General features: G+C 62.0%; 2 protein-coding genes across 3 annotated transcripts in view; one reads left to right on the top strand and one right to left on the bottom strand.

Annotated features, from left to right (window-relative positions):
* Window positions 1–19,831, top strand: part of GPR132 (G protein-coupled receptor 132) — a 149,654-nt gene that overhangs the window by 87,860 nt on the left and 41,963 nt on the right. The gene's annotated exons all lie outside the window — the stretch shown is intronic.
* PLD4 (phospholipase D family member 4) lies at window positions 1,951–9,371 on the bottom strand. 2 transcript variants are annotated; one of them, XM_025443562.3, is made up of 10 exons: window positions 9,215–9,371; window positions 6,572–6,771; window positions 5,921–6,104; window positions 5,629–5,749; window positions 4,974–5,101; window positions 4,199–4,399; window positions 3,422–3,561; window positions 3,145–3,310; window positions 2,968–3,064; window positions 1,951–2,450 (listed from the first exon to the last, which is right to left on the bottom strand). In XM_025443562.3, the coding sequence occupies exons 1-10, from the start codon at window positions 9,239–9,241 to the stop codon at window positions 2,248–2,250; spliced, it is 1,467 nt and encodes a 488-aa protein (XP_025299347.1). In that variant the 5' UTR covers window positions 9,242–9,371; the 3' UTR covers window positions 1,951–2,247. The 2 variants fall into 2 exon arrangements, with proteins under 2 accessions (XP_025299347.1, XP_025299348.1); XM_025443563.3 differs by having other exon boundaries at window positions 6,572–6,765; window positions 9,215–9,363.

Raw genomic sequence — 19,831 nt, 5'->3', positions numbered from 1 at the left:
GCCCCCTACGCTGGCGCTCAGGGCTGGCCAGCGGCCCAAGGGACAGCAGAGTGGGACACCTGGGTCCTGCTGTCCCACACCCTGGGGTGCCCCTCCCTGTCCCCCCGTTCTCTCTGCTCCCGGGTGAGCCGACAGGCTGCGGCCGGCCCCTTACACGTCAGCATCCTCGCTGGTGAAGAAGGTCCCCGAGCTCAGCCTGCTGCCCTGCCCAGACCTGCGAGGGTCCCGGGACGGTGCCAGCGATGCACGCAGCCCTGCAAGGCGTCCACAGCCTCCCGGTCCCGTCTGTGCGTGAGCGGCACTGGCCCAAGCCAAGGCCCGGGGGCCGCCGTGGCTGCTGCCCGTGTCCCGCGCGGGAGCCCCGTAGGAGCAGATACGCGCAGACCCCCCCTGCTCTCCAGGGCTGCCTGGGGGGTTGGCGCTCTGGTCCTGGCCTCACCGCCGCCTTGTCCCGGGCGGGTCAGCCCCGAGCTCGCAGGGCTCCGGGCTCCCGGCCACGCTGCGACGACAGGTGTGGAGGCCACCCAGCAGCCCAGGGGCCATCACACCTCAGCGGCAGCCCGGGAGGCCTGCTCCACAGCGGGAGACCTAGCTTGATGAGGCTCAAGAGCCCCCCCACCCCCCCAGGATGCCTCCACGTGGCTCCTTCTGTGGCCGCGGTGGACAGACTCTAACGTGGCCCTCCTGCCCCTGCCCCCTGGAGCCCACGCCGTGTGATCCCGTCCCCTCGGGAGCGGGCACAGCCCGTCTTTGCTTGCACAAAGGTGACATGCGTCCTTCTGTGATTATGTGACGGATGTCTGTCGCGGTGTCCTCGCTGGCTGATGAAGCAAGCTCCTCGGCCGTGGCAGGTCCTTCAGAGAAGCCCCTGTGACAGGGCACAGAGGGGGGCCCAGCAGGACAAGCAGCCCTGGGTCACCCGGCCTGCGAGGGCCGAACGGAGCTGGTGGGACAGGTGATGAGACCCCAGCCCCACTCACACCCCCACTGCAGCCTGCGGGGCGCTGAGCACAGGCCCCAGAGAAGGGGTCCGGAGGGGCCGGGAGGTCGTAACGTGCGCTGTCGTCGGCCGCGATGTGTGGCAACGCCATCACGTGTGGAAAAGTCATGCAGGGAACGGACGCCGCGTGGGAAGACTATGGCCCCTGCCTCGGGCACCAAGGCCCGGGAGCTCAGGCCTCGACTGGAGCTTCGGAGGAGGAGGAGGCTGACCCCCACCGGTGTTCGCAGGACACCCACAGCTTCGCATGACAAACCCCGCGGCTTCCTTCCTGCCCTCGTTCATGAACTGCCCGTTCTCCAGGGGATCCCTGCCCCACCCCCTACCTCGGGTGACCCTCCCCTCCAGCCGCGGGCGGGGGGCTCACTGCCCAGCTCTTGCTGCTGCCCCACAGCTGGGAGCAGCCATTCTCCTCGGGGCGGGTGAGCAGGAGCCCCGGGCCTGGCAGGGGTGGGGCAGGCCGCGCTGGGGTCTGCCAGGAGAGCGCCCCAGCCGCGGAGAGGGACGCTGGGTAGCTGGGCGGCGGTGGGACACCCGGGAGCCTCACTCCGCTGCCCCACCTGGGTTTGTTCCCCGGCGCTGCCGCAGGAGGAGGAGGAGGAGGCTCCCCGAGGTGGGCCCCCATCAGGACCCCTGTGCTGCCTCCCCTCTGGGCGCGGTATCCCGTGCCCACAGTGCTGCCCACTACCCACCAGACCCACCACGAGGTCCCAGGGGCCGGGCAGCAGCCCTGCACACCCTCCCCTCTCCAGGACGCGTCCCCACCGGGCTGGGTCCCTGCCCCTGCCCCTGCCCCTGCCCCGGTTCCTGCGGGTGGCCACTGGGCACTGTCAGACAGGCAGAGCAGCCGCGCCCGGCAGCCGTGCGGACACGGGCCCCGCACACGGTCGGGGTGCTGAGCTCCAAGCTGGGGCTGGGGGCCTGCAGCCCACGCGGGACTCACACAGAGAGGCAGGGAGGTGCGTCTGTATTCTGAGGCCCCCCTTTGCGGGTGGGGACGGTGGCTCTGTGGGTCAGGGAGGAGCGTCCCGGAGGGCTCTCCGAGGAGGTGGGGTTTAAGAGAGGCTGGTGCGGAGAGCTGAGGGCGAGGAAGCAGTCTCCACCTGCCAGGGGTCGGGAAGTCCTGGCCCCGAGCAGGGCTGGGAGGATGGGCCGCTCGGAGCCCCGACGAGGACGAGTGCGGAGGTGCGGGGGGAAGCAGCGTCCACCGGGAGCCGTGGGGCCGGGGCGCCGTGCGGAGCTGGACCTCAGCCCTGCCAAGCACAGTCCTGGCCCTGGGCTTGCCCGTCCAGGCCCACGGCGTACTGGGAATCCCAGTCCCGTTCAAACAGGCGGCGCAGCTGCTCCTGCACGGTGCGCACCCCTGGCCGGGCGCCGGGCGGCCTCTGGCTGACCACCAGGCTCACCCCCGAGGTGCTGCTGAAGTAATCTTCCGACCAGTTGGAGGTGCCTGGGGGCGGAGATGGGAGAGAGTCCCTGGATGACTGGGCTCACGCGGCCCCTCTGCAGGGCAGCCGTGCGGCCCCGTCGTGCTCTGGGGACAGAGGGGGCACAGCGGCCACTCGGCGCTTGGACGCTGCGGCCGGGGCAGCCCCTTGGTCGCAGGGGGGCGCTGAGCTCGCCACGCGTGGGGCTCCATCCGCACCATCCTGGGACGGAGGGCCTGAAAACCCAGTGCTCAGGCCTTGCCGCCCTCCCCGTGGGCCCGGGTGGGGGCTGCGCTGCTGGCCTGGTCCCTAGAGCCCCGCTGGAGATCCCAATCCCCCTCGGCTGCCCTGGGCCGTGAGGGGTCCCTGCGGCCTGTGAGGGCAGCGTCCCCTTCCGCACCCCGGCCTGGCCTCCACTCGGGGCTCACGTCCCCGTCCTGCGGGTTTGTGAGGCCTCGGGTTGTGCGCACTTGCTGGGCCCCCTCCCAGACTCCAGGGTCCGGGGCCGCGGGCCTGAGCCCACCGCCCGCGGCTGCTCACCTACGTAGGCCGCCTTCTCTGTGACCACGAACTTGCTGTGGTTCACTCTGCTGAACGGGATGTTGGTGTGATTCCTCACGGGCACGATGAAGACTTTCTTGGGGGAACAGAGAGGGGGGAGCGTGTGGGAAAGCGGGGCGCGCCCTCCCCCAGCCGGCCCTGGGAGCGGGTCCTCACCACATCCACCGAGACGCCGGCCGCGGGGTTGCTGAAGGCCTGCAGGGACCGCAGGCTGGGGAACATGCTGGGGTCCGTGTGGGGCCAGCAGCTGACCAGCAGGCGCACGCGCACACCCCTGTTGAAGGCCGCCGCCCGCAGCGCCGTGTCCAGCACCGGCCAGTACCTGCGGGACGGAGGCTCAGGGTCCCCGGGGCTGCAGCCGTGGGGGGCGGGGTCTCGGCGGGACAGGGGACGCCCCGGGCCCCAGCAGCAGGGCGGGCCGCCCCACACGCACCTGGCGGGGTGGACGAAGCGCGTGGTGGGGAAGTACTCCATGACCGAGGCGTAGATGAAGTCCTGGGCGCCCCCCATCACTGCCAGCAGCGCTTCCAGGTCCCTGGTGCGGCCGTGAGGGCACAGCACCGGCGGCGACGCCTGTGCACGGGCAGCGGTCACTGAGGGCACCGAGCGCCCCCCGACTGCGGCCCTACTGGGCGCCCACCCTCCAGCGTTTGGGAGCCGGGGGAAGGCAAGAGACGCCACCTGGAGAGGAGGGCAGGGAGGAGGGGGCCTAAACTGGACCCCCCCCCGCTCCCCACCCCCACTCCTGGTTGGTCGGACTTCCCGGAACAAGGGGGCTCAGCGGGGCCTGGTGGAGGAGCACCCCCCTCCGTGCCGGGCCCAGACCAGCCAGCGGGGCAGCCGCGGAGACGCTTGGCCCTTCCTTCCCCGCGGAGGGACAGAGCCACTCGATGAGCCGGCCCTCCCCGACTTCCTGGCCCCCAGCTGAAGCCACCTCGGCCCCACCGGGCAGCGCGCTAGGAGACTCCCCGCCCCGGGCCGCAGGATGCCCTGCCAGCCCCGTCCCCCCGATGGCCATGGCCGCGTCCTCCCCTGGAGCTGGGCCTGCCCACGTCAGCCTGCCGCTCTCCAGGGGACCACGGCCCCGTCCTGGGCACTGGCTCCCCAGCCGCTGCCCGGAGGCCCCGGCGGGCACGACGGCAGGACGGGTTCCCCGAGGGCCCGGGCAGCCGGGAGAGCAGGGGCATGACGGCCCCTCAGCCCCTCTTACGGAGAGGTAGGCCGTGGTGGGCACCCCGTCGAAGCGGCCCCGGAGGGGCTGGAAGCGGTTGATGTGGGACCAGAAGTTGTGAGGCCAGGCTTTGGGGAGGACAGCCTTCGGCGCCCCCAGCACCCAGTAGGTCTGGAAGGTCTTCTCCAGGTCGAGGGCCAGGTGGCTGCAGTTGTAGATGATGACGCCGAGCTCCTTCACCTGCAGGGACGGGGCAGCGGCTGTGTGACCCCCCCCGCCCCCCAGGCAGAGCGTAGCCCCCCGCCCCCCCCCCCCACCGCGCCGGCCCGGGACCTCGTCTCCCGCAGGAGTCCCAGCAGACAGGGTGCTCGGCGGAGCTGGGAGGTGGGGGCCCGGGGTGCCCCGCCGGCCTTCAACATTGCCTTCCAATGAGCACAGAGACACGTGTTTGTGAAAAGATAGAAAATGCATAAAAGCCCCAGAAAGCCAGAAATTTCCTTCTTTGCGTCCCTGTCTGGCGACAGACGCGGCTGCCTTTCCCGCCACCGTCCTTGAGCTGGTTTTTATCGCGTTGCTTCTCCTAAAGGGATGGTGCTGTGCGGTCGGCAGGTTTCCCCGGATAAAGACACTGGGACGTCCGTCTACGGGGTTGACGTGACGTTCCACGGGGCGGGCGCGACAGCCGAGCGTGACTCCGTAACCAGTGCCACCGGGGTGAAGGCCCCAGAGGTGCACGGGACGCCAGGCCCAGCCCCCGGGGGCGCGGGCGGGGACGGGGCCAGGTGCGCCTCCCTTCCCGGGGCTCGGCACTCACCTGCGTCAGGGACCGCCAGTCCATGTTGGCACTGCCCAGGTAGATGTGCCGCCCGTCCACGACCCAGAATTTGGAGTGCAGAACACCGCCGGTGAGCTTCTCCATGGGCACGTAGCGCACCTGCGCACCTGGCGAGAGTTCAGGACCCCGTGGTCCACCGGCTCGTGTCAGGGTCGCCTTCACGGGCCGAGCCCGACTCTCGCGCCGACGACCCTCACGGCAGTGCTGCTGGGCTCATGCCATCATCGTCCCCACTTGACGGGCGGGGAAACGCAGGCCCTGACGCCCCAACTGGCCCCAGATCCCCCCGGGCAGCCCGGCTCCGGAGCCCGGGTCACCAAGGGCTGCTCCCCGGCTGAGCTTCCAGCCTGAGCCCACCCGCAGGTCTAAGCAGCGGGGCTCAGGGGCGCCCCAAGGCCACGCCAGGCTCTGCCCCGTGGAATACGGCCCTCGGGCTCCCTGGAACCAGCCCCGGCCCCGGGGGAAGCTGACCCAAGCATGCCGCCCTGGGTCCCCTCTGTCCCGGGGAACTAGGGAAGCGCGGGGAGCCTTTCCCCACCTCCCCCAGGCCGCCCTGCTCTGCTCATCCCTGTCCCTGTCCGGAGGCACATGCTTACCCCCGGGGCAGAGGCGCCCAGGACGGCCGGGCACCTACCTCGGGCCGCCAGGACCTGCAGGTCCGTGGACTTCTTGGCCAGCGACCGGCTGCTGGTAGCCACCACCAGGGAGATGTTCTTGTCCAGCAGCTGCTCCAGCTTCTGCAGAAGGGCCTCCCCCTGTGAGGCGGGGCCAGCCGTGAGCGGACTCCCTGCCCGCTAGGAAGAGCCCAGACCTCTCCCGGGAGGCCACCCTGCCCCCCCCACGCAGAGGCAGGGAGCTGTGCCCTGGCACCCGGCCGGGCGGGACGGCCTGCAGCCTCCGAGCGGGGTGGGGAGGCCCGGGCATACCAGCTGGGACGACGAGTCGTTGACCCCGATGTCAGCCCCCGTGAGGGACCAGTAGAAGGAGGCCACGTGGATGCTCTCCTGGGCGGCGTCCAGCAGCTGCAGCCAGGCCTGGGCCAGGGGCTGGGCAGACGGGCTGCCGGCTGCAGAGGGCAGGTCCTGGGGGATGCTTTCCACGAGGACAAGCCTGCAGAAGGGGCACATGGGGCCTGAGCGGAGCCCAGGTGCCACCAACCTGCCTCGCATCACCCGTTCCGTCCCTGCTGGCCAAACCGGGGGGGCTCACTGCCAACATGGGGCCCGAGCCCAGGCCGAGGGTGCGTGGGGGGGGGCAAATAGACTGGACAGGGCAGGCCTGAGCCCAGCAAGCCGGCGGGGGGCGGCAACAGCCAGGAGGGAGCAGGGCGGGTGAGGGCCAATCCCAGGCACCGCCTTGGAGAGCCTGGGAGCCTGGGGAGCTGTGGCTCCGAGCGGAGATTTACTGGGGGGCAGGCCCTTGGAGGCGGCCCAAGCTGAGCCCGAGGAAGGGCTGGACCAGCAGCTGCATCTTCCAGAGGCCCGTGTCCTCCCGCGGAGGGACAGCGGGAGGCACCCAGAGGCGCAGCGCTGAGAGCCGCCCCCGCCCCCCCATCCTTGCATCGCAGGCTCACTCACCGGCAAGAGTCCTGCGGCAGCTTTGGGGCCTCCCCTCTCGGGGGCTCCCAGGCCCGGCTGGCCCCGTGGCCCCTGGACCTGCTGGGCCCTTCCTCGGGGCACACCTGGCCGCAGGTGGGAGGAAGGTGCACCTGCCACAGGACGTAGGCAAGAGCCATGGCGCCGAGCCACAGCGAGGCCAGCATTCCCAGCACCTGCAACTGGAGAAGGCGTCACCACGGGGCCCCTGGACGCCGCGGGTGCGCCCTACTTCGGGGTGGGCTGACACAGCCCCTCCAGTGCTGACAGAGACTGTCCCCGGCTCCCCGAGGGGACCAGGCCCGCAGCGGGGCGAGGGCAGGGTGGACGGAGCAGGGCCCAAGCTGCCCATGTCGGGGGGCTCGGGTGGCCTGGGGCCGTCCCTCGGCTCCCCCTGAGCAGGGACGTGAACAGGCGAGGGCAGCCCACCAGTCTGGCTGCTGTCGTCGTGGCCGCTCTGCTCACCTGCCCCCGGGTCCCCCGCACTGGCCTCTCTGTCCTGCGGGCTGTGGGGCGTGTGGAGCGGCCAGGCAGGGGCCCCGGCGCTCTCTGTGGAGGCCTCAGCACCTGACGGGGCGACCGGGCGTCACCCGCAGCCCAGCCCCGCCTGGGCCGGGACCCCGCAGAGCCTGCTGCCCGAGGTGGTGCCTGGGCTGTGAGGCCAGTGCCAGGCTTCCCTCGGCTGCGGGTGGGGCCCTCTGCCTGCAGCCTGAGGCTGGTATACGGGTGTGTGTGCGTGTGTGCATGTGTGCGTGTGTGCAGGCGTGTGCATGTGTACATTGTGTGTGCATATGTGTGCATGTGTGTGCATGTGCGCACACGTGTGTACATATGACCCCACCTGTGCCCTGTGTGTGCATGTGTGCGTGTGTGTGCATGCACGCAGGTGTGTGCATGTGTGCATGTGCATGCATGTGTGTAGGTATGACCCCACCTGTGCCTTGCGCGTGCACGTGTACATGTGTGCATGCAGGTGTGTGCATATGTACATGTGCATGTACATGTGTGTGCATGGGTGCACGTGTGCGCACACGCGTGTGTACGTGTGTCCCCATCTGTGCCTGCGACCCCACCTGGCCCTCGGGCTGCTCCCCCCTCTCCGTCTCCGTCCCCGGGGGCGTCTGCGTGTCTGAATCTCGCTTCCTTCTTTCAGCCACGCGTGTGGCGAGGCCCGGAGCCATTTCTGCTTTCAGCGGATGGGCCTGTAAGTCGCGGCTTCCCTTCCCAGGGCCGGGCCCCGGCCCCGCTCTCTGCAGGCCCTCCTGGGACCCGGGTAGCACCCCACCCTTCCCATGGCTGGGAGGGCGTGGGGCGGCTGACTTGGGGCCCTTCGCTGCTGTCCCGGGGGGTCGGGGGAGCTGAGTGAGGACCCCGTGGCACCGTGTGGGGGCTCCCCCCGCACAGCAGGACTCTGTCACCCGCCGGGGCACGTCCCCCCAGGGCAGCTACTCCCAGAAAGACCGGGGAGCCAGCTGGGCTGGGCCGCTGCTGGACCCTCCCCGCCGTGACCTCCGATGCCACCACGAGCCGGGCGCCCCCGAGTTCAGCACGCCCCCCTATGCAGTGACTGGGTCACCTGGCTAGCCACGCACCGTCCAGATGTCCACAGGCCTGGGCCGTGGTGGGGAGGGGACCTCGGGGCCCGGGGCCACGCTGCAGGCCTCGTGGGCAGCTAGGCCAGGCACGTGCACCCAGACTGTCAGCACCGGCCCCGTGGGATCTGTGGTTAGTGTCCAGGCCCCTGGGCTTTGCTCTAGGACTGTCCTCCCTCCCGTGGGACACCCTGCCTGCCTCGGGGTGGGAGACGGAGGCTGGAGGGGCTGTGTCTGCCCTCAGCCAGAACATTATAGGATGGTGGGGGCCTCAGAAGCCAGAACAGGGACCAGAGCAAGGCCTCAGGGCCTCAAGGTGCTCCTGCACCGGCAGAGCCAGGCTCGGGGGGCCGCCCCGCCTCACCACCCCCTCCGCGGGTTCATCAGGCCCTCCCTGACCCTCAAGAGAGACAGTGGGTGTGAAGCGGGGGCACCAGGGCCTCCTGGGACTGGCTGCTCCCCTGCTGCACCACAGAGGAAAGGCGCCCATCCCCCAGACCCAGACGTCCCCTGCAGAGGGCAGGTGAGAGCCCTGCGGCCCCACTGGGACTTGGAGCTGTCCTAGCACCTCCCCGACCACCGAGGCCCGGGCACATCCTCTCCTCTCTCGGCCTCTGGGAACAGCACGGGGGCCCGGGAGGCCGGCCGCCCTGGCTGCAGACCCGCTCACTCACTGCAGCGCTGGGGAGCCCATGTCCCTGGGCTGGGGGGCCCGCGGTGGGGAGAGGGTGGCCCACTAGGGATCGTGTCTCAGAGCTGTGGCGGGCTGGGGGACCCGGTGGGGCAGCCGTGGGGCCCCCGGCCATCAGAGGTCATGGCAGGTGTGGCGCTTCCTGCCTGCAGAACGTGGGGTGCAGCTGTCAGCTCGAGGGGAGGCTCCCGGCCCGGTGGTCCCTGCTGCGCAGACTAGAGGAGGGACGGTGGTCGGCAGGCCCCGCAGAGGCTCTGTGATCCCCTGGGCCCGGGGTGCTGGCAGCCGGCTTCCCCGGCCTTCGGGCTGGCTCTGCCCCTGCGCTGGGCCCCCTGGACTCACCTCGGGGGGTCGTGCCTTGGCGTCCATCTCGCTGCAGCGCAGACTGCAGCTCCGGTCGGGCAGGCTGCCTCCGCCTGAGCCCACCTGCCTCCTCTCTGCAGCCTGCTGCTTCCCCTTCTGCCACTTCCTCTTGGCCCCGAGCACCTCCTTCTGCTCCCCCGACACACATCTGGAGCCTGGTGGGCCAGCGGGAGCGTAGGCCTGGGCACGTTCACCTCCAGATTCTCTCCCCCGGCCCCATGGCCCAGGCAGAGGCGTTCTCCAGCGCAGGCCCGGGTGTGGGTTAGGCCCGGTGCCCCCCACACAGAGCCAAGGAGGCCCGGCTGGAGCGAGATTGTTCATTTCTCTCTCACACTAACCAGGTTTAGGGGCTGGTGGCCTAGAGCTGTGTGGGCTCCACGGCCATGGGGTGCCAGGTCCTCCAGGCCGCTCCTAGGGAATCCCCGCTCCCAATCCCTAGGGTTGGCCTGTAGCCTCGAGGGCCCACAGTGGCTGCTGGAGTTCAGCCGTCACCTCCGTGTTCCTAGGAGCATAAGGGACGTCCCGGAGGAGACATTCCGGAAGTCCCACGGGGCACTCCCGCTCGGGCATCAGGACTTAACAAATACCTTCCCTACAGGGTCGCAACACCAGTACCAGCCCTGACAGTCAGTGGTGCCTTGATATGGCCAGTCATGGTCTGGTTCCCGTCCTCCCGAGGCGAAGGGCTGCAGGCTCCTTCCTAAGGGCACGAATCCCATGGCAGGGGCTCCACCCTCCCCGCCTGACCTCCTCCCTCCCCGCGGAGTCTCGGCTCCTCTTCCTGCTACCTGGGCCCTGCGAGTGAGGGGGGGGCGCTCGTCCTGGCAGGGGTGCGGTCGGGGGGGGGGGGCTGCCCCGACAGCCACGGGTTCCGCTGGATCTCAGCTCCCCCACTAGTGACGCTAAGTCTGCTTGTTAGTACAACGCGCTCGCTGCCTTGCCGGCGCCCGGACCCTTACCGACCTGCACCCGCTGGTGCCCGCGCCGCCAACGCCTTCCGAAAGAAGGTTCCAGCTCAGCCGAAACGTGGCAAGGGCTATCTTGCTTCTCTTGCTTTTAATTTTATTATCCACTCCCCCAGCCCCCAGCCCCACCGTTTTATCGCGACCCACCTGCCATGTGCACGTCCGTTTCCGGCTACGACATCACGGTTGATACTTGGAGATGCTGCAAAATGCCCACCACGATGGGTTCGGGTGGCACCTGTCATCTCCAGGTCCGGTACTGTTCGTCGTGGCGAGGACGGGGAAGACATGCCGTCCTGGCCACCTCCTAGCACACGGCCCTGCGCTGCCACCCCCGCCCGGGGATCCCCGGACGCCCGATGTGTGTCCCCGCTCCCCGCCCCTGCGCCCGCCACGCCTGGCTCTGTCCACGAGCTCGGGTTTTGCAGACTCCACACCTGGGCGCCTCCCAGTCTGCGGGGCTCAGCTCCCTGCACAGTGCGCCCTCCAGGTCCAACGGGGGCGGGATCCCCTCTATCTCATGGTTGAGCGGCGTCCCACAGAGTAACAGTCCTAACGCCACTACAAACAATGACACTACGAACTGGAATTTAAGATTTCTCTGCAAGGTCTTTCTAACGATTATGTCTGACCAAGGATGTAAACAGCAAGCACCGTGTTCTAAAGTCAGTCTTTCTTTTTTTTTTCTTTTTTTCTTTTTTTTCTTTTTTTTTTTTTTTTTTTTTAAAGATTTTATTTAGGGATCCCTGGGTGGTGCAGCGGTTTAGCGCCTGCCTTTGGCCCAGGGCACGATCCTGGAGATCCGGGATCGAGTCCCACTTCGGGCTCCCGGTGCATGGAGCCTGCTTCTCCCTCTGCCTGTGTCTCTGCCTCTCTCTGTCTCTATGAATAAATAAATAAAATCTTTATTTATTTATTTATGATAGGCACACAGTGAGAGAGAGAGAGGCAGAGACACAGGCAGAGGGAGAAGCAGGCCCCATGCAGGGAGCCCGATTGATGTGGGACTCAATCCGGATCCCGGTGTCATGCCCCGGGCTGAAGGCAGGCGCTCAACCACTGACCCACCCAGGCGTCTTTTTTTTTTTTTTTTTTTTTTTTCCACCCAGGCGTCTTAATCATCCCCAGACCTTAAGGGCATCTGAAAAGAATTATTGGAATGTTGATAATTCCTAGTAGAAATCTCAGGTGCTCCAACAGAATAGCAATGACTTGAACGTGAAGTCTTGCCACGCCCATGCCCCTTATAAATCATTTATTAACATTTTCTCTCCCTGGCCCGGAGTCGCTGGGAGGTCTGTGCTGGTCTGTGGGCGGATGCTTGCCTCCTGCAGGGAGGGCCGCACGCCAGGTGTCTCTTTACCCCCCTGACTAAACCACGTGCCACCGTGCACGACCCTCACTTTCCCTAATAACAGCTCCTGTCTTAAAACCTGCGTTGTCTGACTTTAATTTCCCTGCGCTAGCTGTGCCTCGATGAACACTCACATGACTTTTAAAAATATCCTTCTCCCTGAGGTTGGTATGTGTCTGCTCTTCAGATCTGTGTCTCGTAAGTAACAGAGCTGGAATTTATTTTTTTTTTAAAGGTCTTATTTATTGATTTGAGAGAGAGAGCGGACGCGCATGAGAGGGCACGAGTGAGGGCAGGGGCAGAGGGAGAAGCCGACTCCCCCGCTGAGCAGGGAGCCCGACGCGGGACCCGATCCCAGGACCCCAGGATGGTGACCTGAGCCCGAGGCAGACGCTTCACCACCTGAGTGGCGCCCCCAGAGTTGGAATTTAAAACATATCTAACCCGACCATCTCTGCCTGTTCCAGCTGAGTTTAGTCTATTTACATTTATTGTGATAACAGCTACATTGTTATTTATTTTTCATTCCTTGTATTGTGTGCTTGGCCCACATCGTTTGGTTCTGTGCGCCTCTCCCGGGTCCCCTGAGTTTTCTCCGGCTTCCCCCTCCCGGTCCAGCTATCCCCTGTCTTGGTGGTCTGGTTCCGATGCCCACCCACGCCCCCCTTATCCTTTCCGTGAGCAGACAGGGTCATCCTTCCTGGCCGTCCGTGGTCCACGTGGTGGCCCCAGGGCACGTTCCGACCCACGCACCGCGAGTGGAGACGTCTGGTCAAGGGGCCTCCATCGCTTCCTCCTGCCACATCCTGGGCTCCTATGGACGCAGAAGCGGGGGGCACCAGCTTCCCACCTGAAGGACGGTTTCCCCAAAGGGCCACTCGGACCCACGGCACATTTTACTTCCACAGTAAATATTCTTTTTTTTTTTTTTTCACAATAAATACTCTTTTGTTGTGTTGAGGCACTCACCTCCGCGGCCCCAGCGTTGTCGCTAGCTTGTCTTTGCCTTTCTCCCCTGCACCCGTAAGGAGGCAGGGACATATTTAACATCTTTCCCTCTCCTGGGTGACGCAAGGACCTTGGGGTACATCGGCACGACCTCCGATGATCTGCAGTGCATGTTGTCTCTCACGTCTGTCCTGTCTTGTCATGTTATGATTTTAAACCCCATACATTACACATCTTATCATCAGTTTTTCCAGTCAGGCTGTGTGAGACTGATCTGCTTGTGTCTCTGTCTGCTCAGCCTTCCTTCTCTTATTCCAGACCCCCCCAGCGTCCCGCCTCCTGAATACGTCCTCTACGACCCACCTAATAGGAATTCCGCTGGTTATAACATTCTTGGCCGCCAGTTATTTTCCTTCAGTGGGAATGTGCTGAGGGACGCCCAGTCCTTAGCGACATGCAAATGTCTCTAATTTCCCTCCGTTACTGAAGGACAGCTTTCCAGCCACAGGATTCTTGATAGACAGTTGTTCTCCCTGGAATCCCGAGGTCCTTAGGGCTCTGTTATTGCTGAGACACCTGCCCTCAGTCCTTTCTAAGGCATTTCTTTCTTCTGTGGCTGGTTTTTAAATATTCCACTTGTCCGTGGCATTCTTCAGTGTTACAGGGTGTAGCCAGGTGCAGTTTCCTTTTTTATTTTTTATTTTTTATTTATTTATTTATTTTTTAAAGATTTATTTATGATAGAGAGAGAGAGAGAGAGGCAGAGACACAGGCAGAGGGAGAAGCAGGCTCCATGCAGGGAGCCCGATGCGGGACTCGATCCCGGGACTCCAGGATCACGCCCTGGGCCAAAGGCAGGCGCTGAACTGCTGAGCCACCCAGGGATCCCCTTTAAAGTTCACTTATTGAAGTCATCTCTACACCCAACGCAGGGCTGGAACTCACAACCCCGAGATCAAGAATCTCATGCTCGGGGCCCCTGGGTGACTCAGCGGCGAGGATCTGCCTTCAGCCCAGGGCGTGATCCCAGGTCCGGGGATCGGGTCCCGCGTCGGGCTCCCTGCGTTGAGCCTGCTTCTCCCTCCGCCTGTGTCTCTGCCTCTCTCTCTGTGGGTCTCTCATGAATAAATAAATAAAATCTTAAAAAAACAAGTCTCCTGCTCTACCGACTGGAGGCTGGAAGGCCTGAATCCAGGCGTGGGCACGGGGTCCCTCTGAGCCCCTGGCACACCCGGCGGCCTCGACGACTCTTCATCCCTTCTTCCTAGAACTTAGAAGGATGCTGGCTCAGTGCCTCTGAGTTAGGCCGAGGAAAGGAGCGGAGTACGGAGTCCCAAGGCCCAGAAGGTCCCCTTCATGAGGAGGCCGTCACCCGGCTGGGGCCCCACTGGCAGGGCCACCCAGGGGCCCTGATCCTCTCACATCTTCAAGGGTGCAGTCTGACTTGCTGCTTTAATCGTGTTCCTGCGGGTGAGGCTGGCGGGAGCCCCCACAGGTGGGGAAGTTTGAAGGTTCATTACCCCCACGGTTCCCCCAGACCCCCCCAGGCAGCACAGCACCCGGCCACGGGCGGAGCGGGCAGCGGGGAGCACTGCCTGGCTCTGCTGCCTGCGGGAAGGGGAGCTGGGAGGGAGCAGCCTGAGGCCGTGTCCCCCACGGTGGGACTCCCTGAGGGCTCCAGGGGTCTACGAGGAGGCCACCTCCCGGGGGCGGCTAACAGTCAGTCTGCGGTGCATGTGGGGACGCCCCAGGAGCTGTCACCCGCCTCCACCCACGTCTACCTGCCCCCTTCACACAACACAGTTTGTTTCGAGTGGTGTCTTACCCAAAGCATGAGTGGACACAAACAGGCTTCTTTGAGTTCATTCGTGGGCTGGTGGGGCTTTTGCCTTTTGGCCCCGGAGGGGAGAATAGCCCTCAACAGGCTCACACACACCCAGCAACGGGGATCCCCCAGTGTCGGGCGGACCCCCCAGTGTCAGGAGACACCCCAGCATCGGGGAGACACCCCAGCGTTGGGGAGACACCCCAGCATCAGGCAGACCCCCCAATGTTGGGCAGACCCCCCAGCATCTGGCAGACCCCAGCGCCGGGCGGACCGGCCAAGCCGGCGTCAGCCACCGCAGCCCCAGCCGAGGCGTGCTCCGCGGAGTTGGCCCGCGCTCTCATCCTTCAGGCACATCTTGCTCGGCGGAGCCGTCATCCCCCCTGGCTGGAAGCGAGCCCCCCCTTCCTGCCCTTGGCCAGCACCTGGCATCTCAGGGCCCCCCCGCACTTCAGAGGCCGCTGCTAACCGCTCTCCCCGCACTTCTGAACAACGAAAGGAACTTGGCTTCCAACTGCCTTGGGGATTCCGTTTATTCCTCTCCAGGGTGCCAGCCCCACGTTTTTTGGGGGGTGACGGGTCCCAGCCACCATCACGGGCACGGGGATCTGCCACATAGTTACCAGCCTCTGCACCCGCTCGCACGCGCAGTCTGCAGAGCTCCGCTCCTTCCTGAAGAGCAGTAAAGCTGCAGGCGTCATCGGTGGAAAACGTCTCTCCCCCGTCACTCTGGAACGACGGTTTCGCCGGGTGACGATTCTCTCCTGGCGCCTGAAGGGCCGGCCTCCGACGGCTCTCCGGGGGGACGAGCGTCCGTCCACCTGCTGCTCCCCTGGAGGCTGCTCTCCTACCTGTCTCCTCTGAAGGTTTGCTCTTTATCTTGGGTCCTCCGTGTTTCAGCGTGGCTGTGCCCAGGTGAGGCCGGTTCTCATCCACCGCCCTCCCCCTTGGGGCTCGGAGCTCTTAAATTGGAGGATTTGTGCCTGCAATCATTTCTAGAACATTCTCAGCCATTATCTCTTTGGAGACGGCCCCTGCCTATTTTCCGTACCCTCAGCGTGGAACTCGGGTTAGGTGTGCACGGAGCCTTCACATCCACACCCCACACCACAGACTCCTTCCACAGTGGCACGTCTTCGCCTCAACCTTCGGGTCGGGCTGACGTCGGGCCACCCAGCTGCATCTTTGGCGGTTTACCGGCTGCTCTGCATTCCTGAGGTTCCCACTTCTTACCTCAGATTTTTTTCTCCTGCCCAGAGCCAGGCAGCAGAGGACCTTCCCTGCCCTGTCACCAGGCCCTGGGTGGGGTGCTCTGACCCCTTGCCCTGTGCGACCAGCCTTGGGACACTCGGCTCTGAGCAGGATTCCTAATTTCACCTCCGCTCTTACTGGGCGAGTGTGGACAGAAACCACGAGTGCTCAGCCACGAGGAGGTTTCTGGGCCTGTAGCTGCCCCCGCAGGCTCCATACTCCGGCTCCCAGGACCCAGCTCCTGCTGCACGTCTAGTACCGGGCACTTCCCTTTCTTTACCAAAATCTCACATTTGCATCTGGTTTCAATTTTACTTTCAGCCAACAATTGTAGCTGTTCCGGTTGGCAGAGATGAAGCAGAAGTGTGAGAGGCTGAGAAGCCAGGCAAGCAGACAGAGCCAGTTTTGGCAGACTCACGAAGCCGGAGAGGAACACGCGGGCATTCCCGTGGTCCAGGGCCTCTAGGACTGGAGGGGTCGAGGCGCTGTGGAGAAAGAGAGCAGAGCGGACAGCGGGGCACTTGCCAACTTGTGTGCTGTGCAGGAACAGGAGGCTGAGCAGAGTGGCCGAAAACCTAAACAAAGCTCCATAATATGGTTCTGGGGACACAAAATTGAGGTCAGACTCTCTTTCAAAGGAGGAGGGTGTTGGTAAGCCCACCTGACTCACAGGTGGGGCTCTTGCGGACTCCAGGAGAGCAGAGCCCTACAAGGATGGGCAGACAAGACACAGAGGTAGAACAAGCCCCATCATGTCTAAAGCTCAGTCCCTGGCTGCATTGAAGGGACCTATCCCTGCTGGGTGATCCTCTCTGTTGAAATATGGCTTCATCCAGGCCAGCTCTGTTCTTCTCCATTCTCAATGTCAGTCACTTTAAACCAAGAGTCACCAGAGGCACCTGGGTGGCTCAGTTGGTGAAGAATCTGCCTTCGTCTTGGGTCATGATCCCAGGGTCCTGGGATGGAGCCCCATGTCAGGCCCCCTGCTCAGCGGGGAGTCTGCTTCTCCTTCTGCCCCTCTCCCTGCTCCTACACTGATCTGTCAGATAGACAAATAAAATCTCTAAAAATTTTTGAAAAATAAGTCAAGAGTCACCAGACATCAAACCATTGAGCCAAGAGCAGAAACAAGGATCCAGGTATTGGGGCTCAAACAAGCTTTGAAAATGGCTGTGATGACTATGCTCAGAACAACAAATGACAGGATGGAAATTTTCACTTAGAGAAATGAAGTTTTTTAAAAACATTTTTATTTATTCATGAGACATAGAGAGAGAGAGAGGCAGAGACACAGGCAGAGGGAGAAGCAGGCTCCCCACGGGGAGCCTGATGTGGGACTCGATCCCACAGGATCATGCCCTGAGCCAAAGGCAGATGCTCAACCACTGAGCCACCCAGGCGTCTCTGAAATATTTTTTTAAGTCAAAGAAATTCTGGAACTAAAAATACAATAAAGAATGCAATGGGGGGATCCCTGGGTGGCGCAGCGGTTTAGCACCTGCCTTCGGCCCAGGGTCTGATCCTGGAGACCCGGGATCAAGTCCCACATCAGGCTCCCTGCGTGGAGCCTGCTTCTCCCTCTGCCTGTGTCTCTGCCTCTCTCTCTCTCTCTCTCTCTCTCTGTATGTGTCTCTCATGAATAAATAAATAAAATGTTAAAAAAATAAAATAAAATTCAATTATATGGATGCCTGGGTGGCTCAGCAGTTGAGCATCTGCCTTTGGCTGAGGTCCTGATCCCGGGGTCCTGGGATTGAGTCCCACATCAGGCTCCCTGTGAGGAACCTGCTTCTCCCTCTATGTCTCTGCCTTTCTCTCTGTGTCTCTCACAAATAAATAAAATCTTAAAAAATAAAAAAATAAAATCCAATTATAAAATTTCTCTCTCACTTATTAAGGCCTAATGTAAGTTTACAGTTTTACCACTTCCTAGACCATGTAAAGACCTGCCAACACTTTAAATCTGATTGCCTCTTGCACCTTTGTGCTATCATGATCGGGCATTTTAATTCTGCAAATGTTGTAAACCCCACAACGAACTATTTTATTACTTTCTGTTGTCAACATGCCCTAAATGTATTGACATATTTCATCTCTGGTACCCTCTTCTTTCACTCTGCATTTCTACGTTTCCATCTGGAATCATTTTCCAGCAGATTGTCACTGAGTTTATTTTCGGTATAGGTTTGCTGCAATAAAACCTCTCAATGTCTTGAGTAGGGGGTGTCGGGAAATGTTTTTATTTTGCCTTTTCCTTTCACCTGGTAGATTGATACAGTATTCTAAGTTGGCAGTCACTGTTTTTTGGCACTTAAAACATATCGTTCCATTGTCTCCTGGATCTCAGTGCTTCCACAGAGCAGTCAGACGTGTTATTGTTGCCTTTCTAAATGATGTCCTTTTTTCTGACTGTTTTAGATTTTCTCTTTGTTTTTAGTTTTCCAGTGGCTTTACTATAATAAGGAGCATCTTTGTACTCATCTGTGTTGAGGTTTGTAGCTGTTCTAAAAGTGGTGTTGTCCAGCTTTCACTAGTTTGGGAGTTTGGGGAGAGCCTTGTCTCCTTGCTCTTCAGACACAATTCTGTCCCATTCCCAACTTTTCCGTGCTTGGACTCCATTTATACATGTGTTAAACCTTCGTGTATGCCCCATGTGTCTCTCATGCTGTTTTCTGTGTTTTCTATGCATTTTCTTCCTGTGTCCCATCTTTTATTCTCCAGTGACTGACATTACAGCTCACTAGGCCTCCCTCAGCTTTGTCCAATTGGCCGTGAACCCATGCATTGCATTCTTTTTTTTTTTTAAAGATTTTATTTATTTATTCATGAGAGACACACAGAGCGAGAGAGAGACGCAGAGACACAGGCAGGGAGAAGCAGGCTCCATGCAGGGAGCCCGATGTGGGACTTGATCCGGGGTCTCCAGGGTCAGGCCCTGGGCTGAAGGCGGCACTAAACCGCTGAGCCACCAGGGCTGCCCGAATTTTATTTTTTTTAAAGATTTTTTTACTTATTTATTCATGAGACACACACACACACACACACACAGAGGCAGAGACACAGGCAGAGGGAGAAGCAGGCTCCACGCAGGGAGCCCGATGCAGACTTGATCCTGGGTCTCCAGGATCACACCCTGGGCTGCAGGCAGCGCTAAACGCTGCACCACCGGGGCTGCCTTATAATTGAATTTTAGAATTGTGAATGATTTTGTAATTGCCAGGAATTAGGAAAAACAATTTACATTAGACCATAATAACTGAAGGATGAATTTTATAATTGTTAGGGTGACCACTAAGAGTATAATGAAAGTATTACTAACAAGCAAATGGGGAAATATGGAATAATAAGACAAAGAATAGTAGGGCAGCCCAGGTGGCTCAGCGGTTTAGTGCCTGCCTTTGGCCCAGGGCATGATCCTGGAGTCCCAGGATCAAGTCCCACGTCGGGCTCCCTGCATGGAGCCTGCTTCTCCCTCTGCCTGTGTCTCTGCCTCTGTGTGTCTCTCATGAATAAATAAAAAAATCTTAAAAAAAAAAAAAAACTGATGGGACCCCAGCAGGACCAAGCATGAGAGAGTGAAGGAAGGAACCCTCTAGATGGGCTGGAACAAGAGCACGGAAGCCAGAGGATGTGAAGAGCAATCTCGGCGCCCCGACAATTTTGTGTTAATAGAGTCATTTTCCCTATTGCTCTTCGCTGCTCTGAATTCTTACTGCAGGTGTAATATGCACGTGTGGGGAACAGAGCTGGCGTGGGAACGGCTGGGACACTGGTGACTCCCGAGCCGGGTCGAGTGACTGGTGCGCAGGGTCGCTGGCAGCCAGCCGGAGGGCTGACGGCGGGTGAATGCTTGCTCCAGCCCCATCGTCCACCTCCCCTAGGTCCTCCCTGTAGCCAGAGTTGGGGGATGTGACCCCCCCCTTCCCGGGTCTGAAGACCCAGGGCTCTAGGTGCTCGGCAGTGTGACGTCACCACGGTCGCGGTGCAAAGTCAGAGATGCTCCAAAGCTGCGAAAAGCGTGAAGGCACCTGAAGCTGGAGCTCGGCACTCGGTGCCTGTACCCCCCGCATCCCCCCTGTCCGCAGGACTGCCTCCCTGAGCGTGCTTCTGGTCGCCGTACCCTTCAGTGGCTAGAATGAAATAGCCTTTTTTTTCTTTTTTCTTTTTTTTAAATAACTCCTTTCTGAGGAGGAAACACCTGAAATTTCCGGGTTTTCTTTCTCGCCTACGCTGCTCCCTGGCGGCAGCGTCTC

This window comes from Canis lupus, chromosome 8 (genome assembly GCF_003254725.2).
Source record: "Canis lupus dingo isolate Sandy chromosome 8, ASM325472v2, whole genome shotgun sequence".
In the NCBI taxonomy this organism is placed as follows: Eukaryota; Metazoa; Chordata; class Mammalia; order Carnivora; family Canidae; genus Canis; species Canis lupus.
Note: the sequence above shows the minus strand (reverse complement) of the source record. Positions and strands in the feature narration are given on the sequence as shown.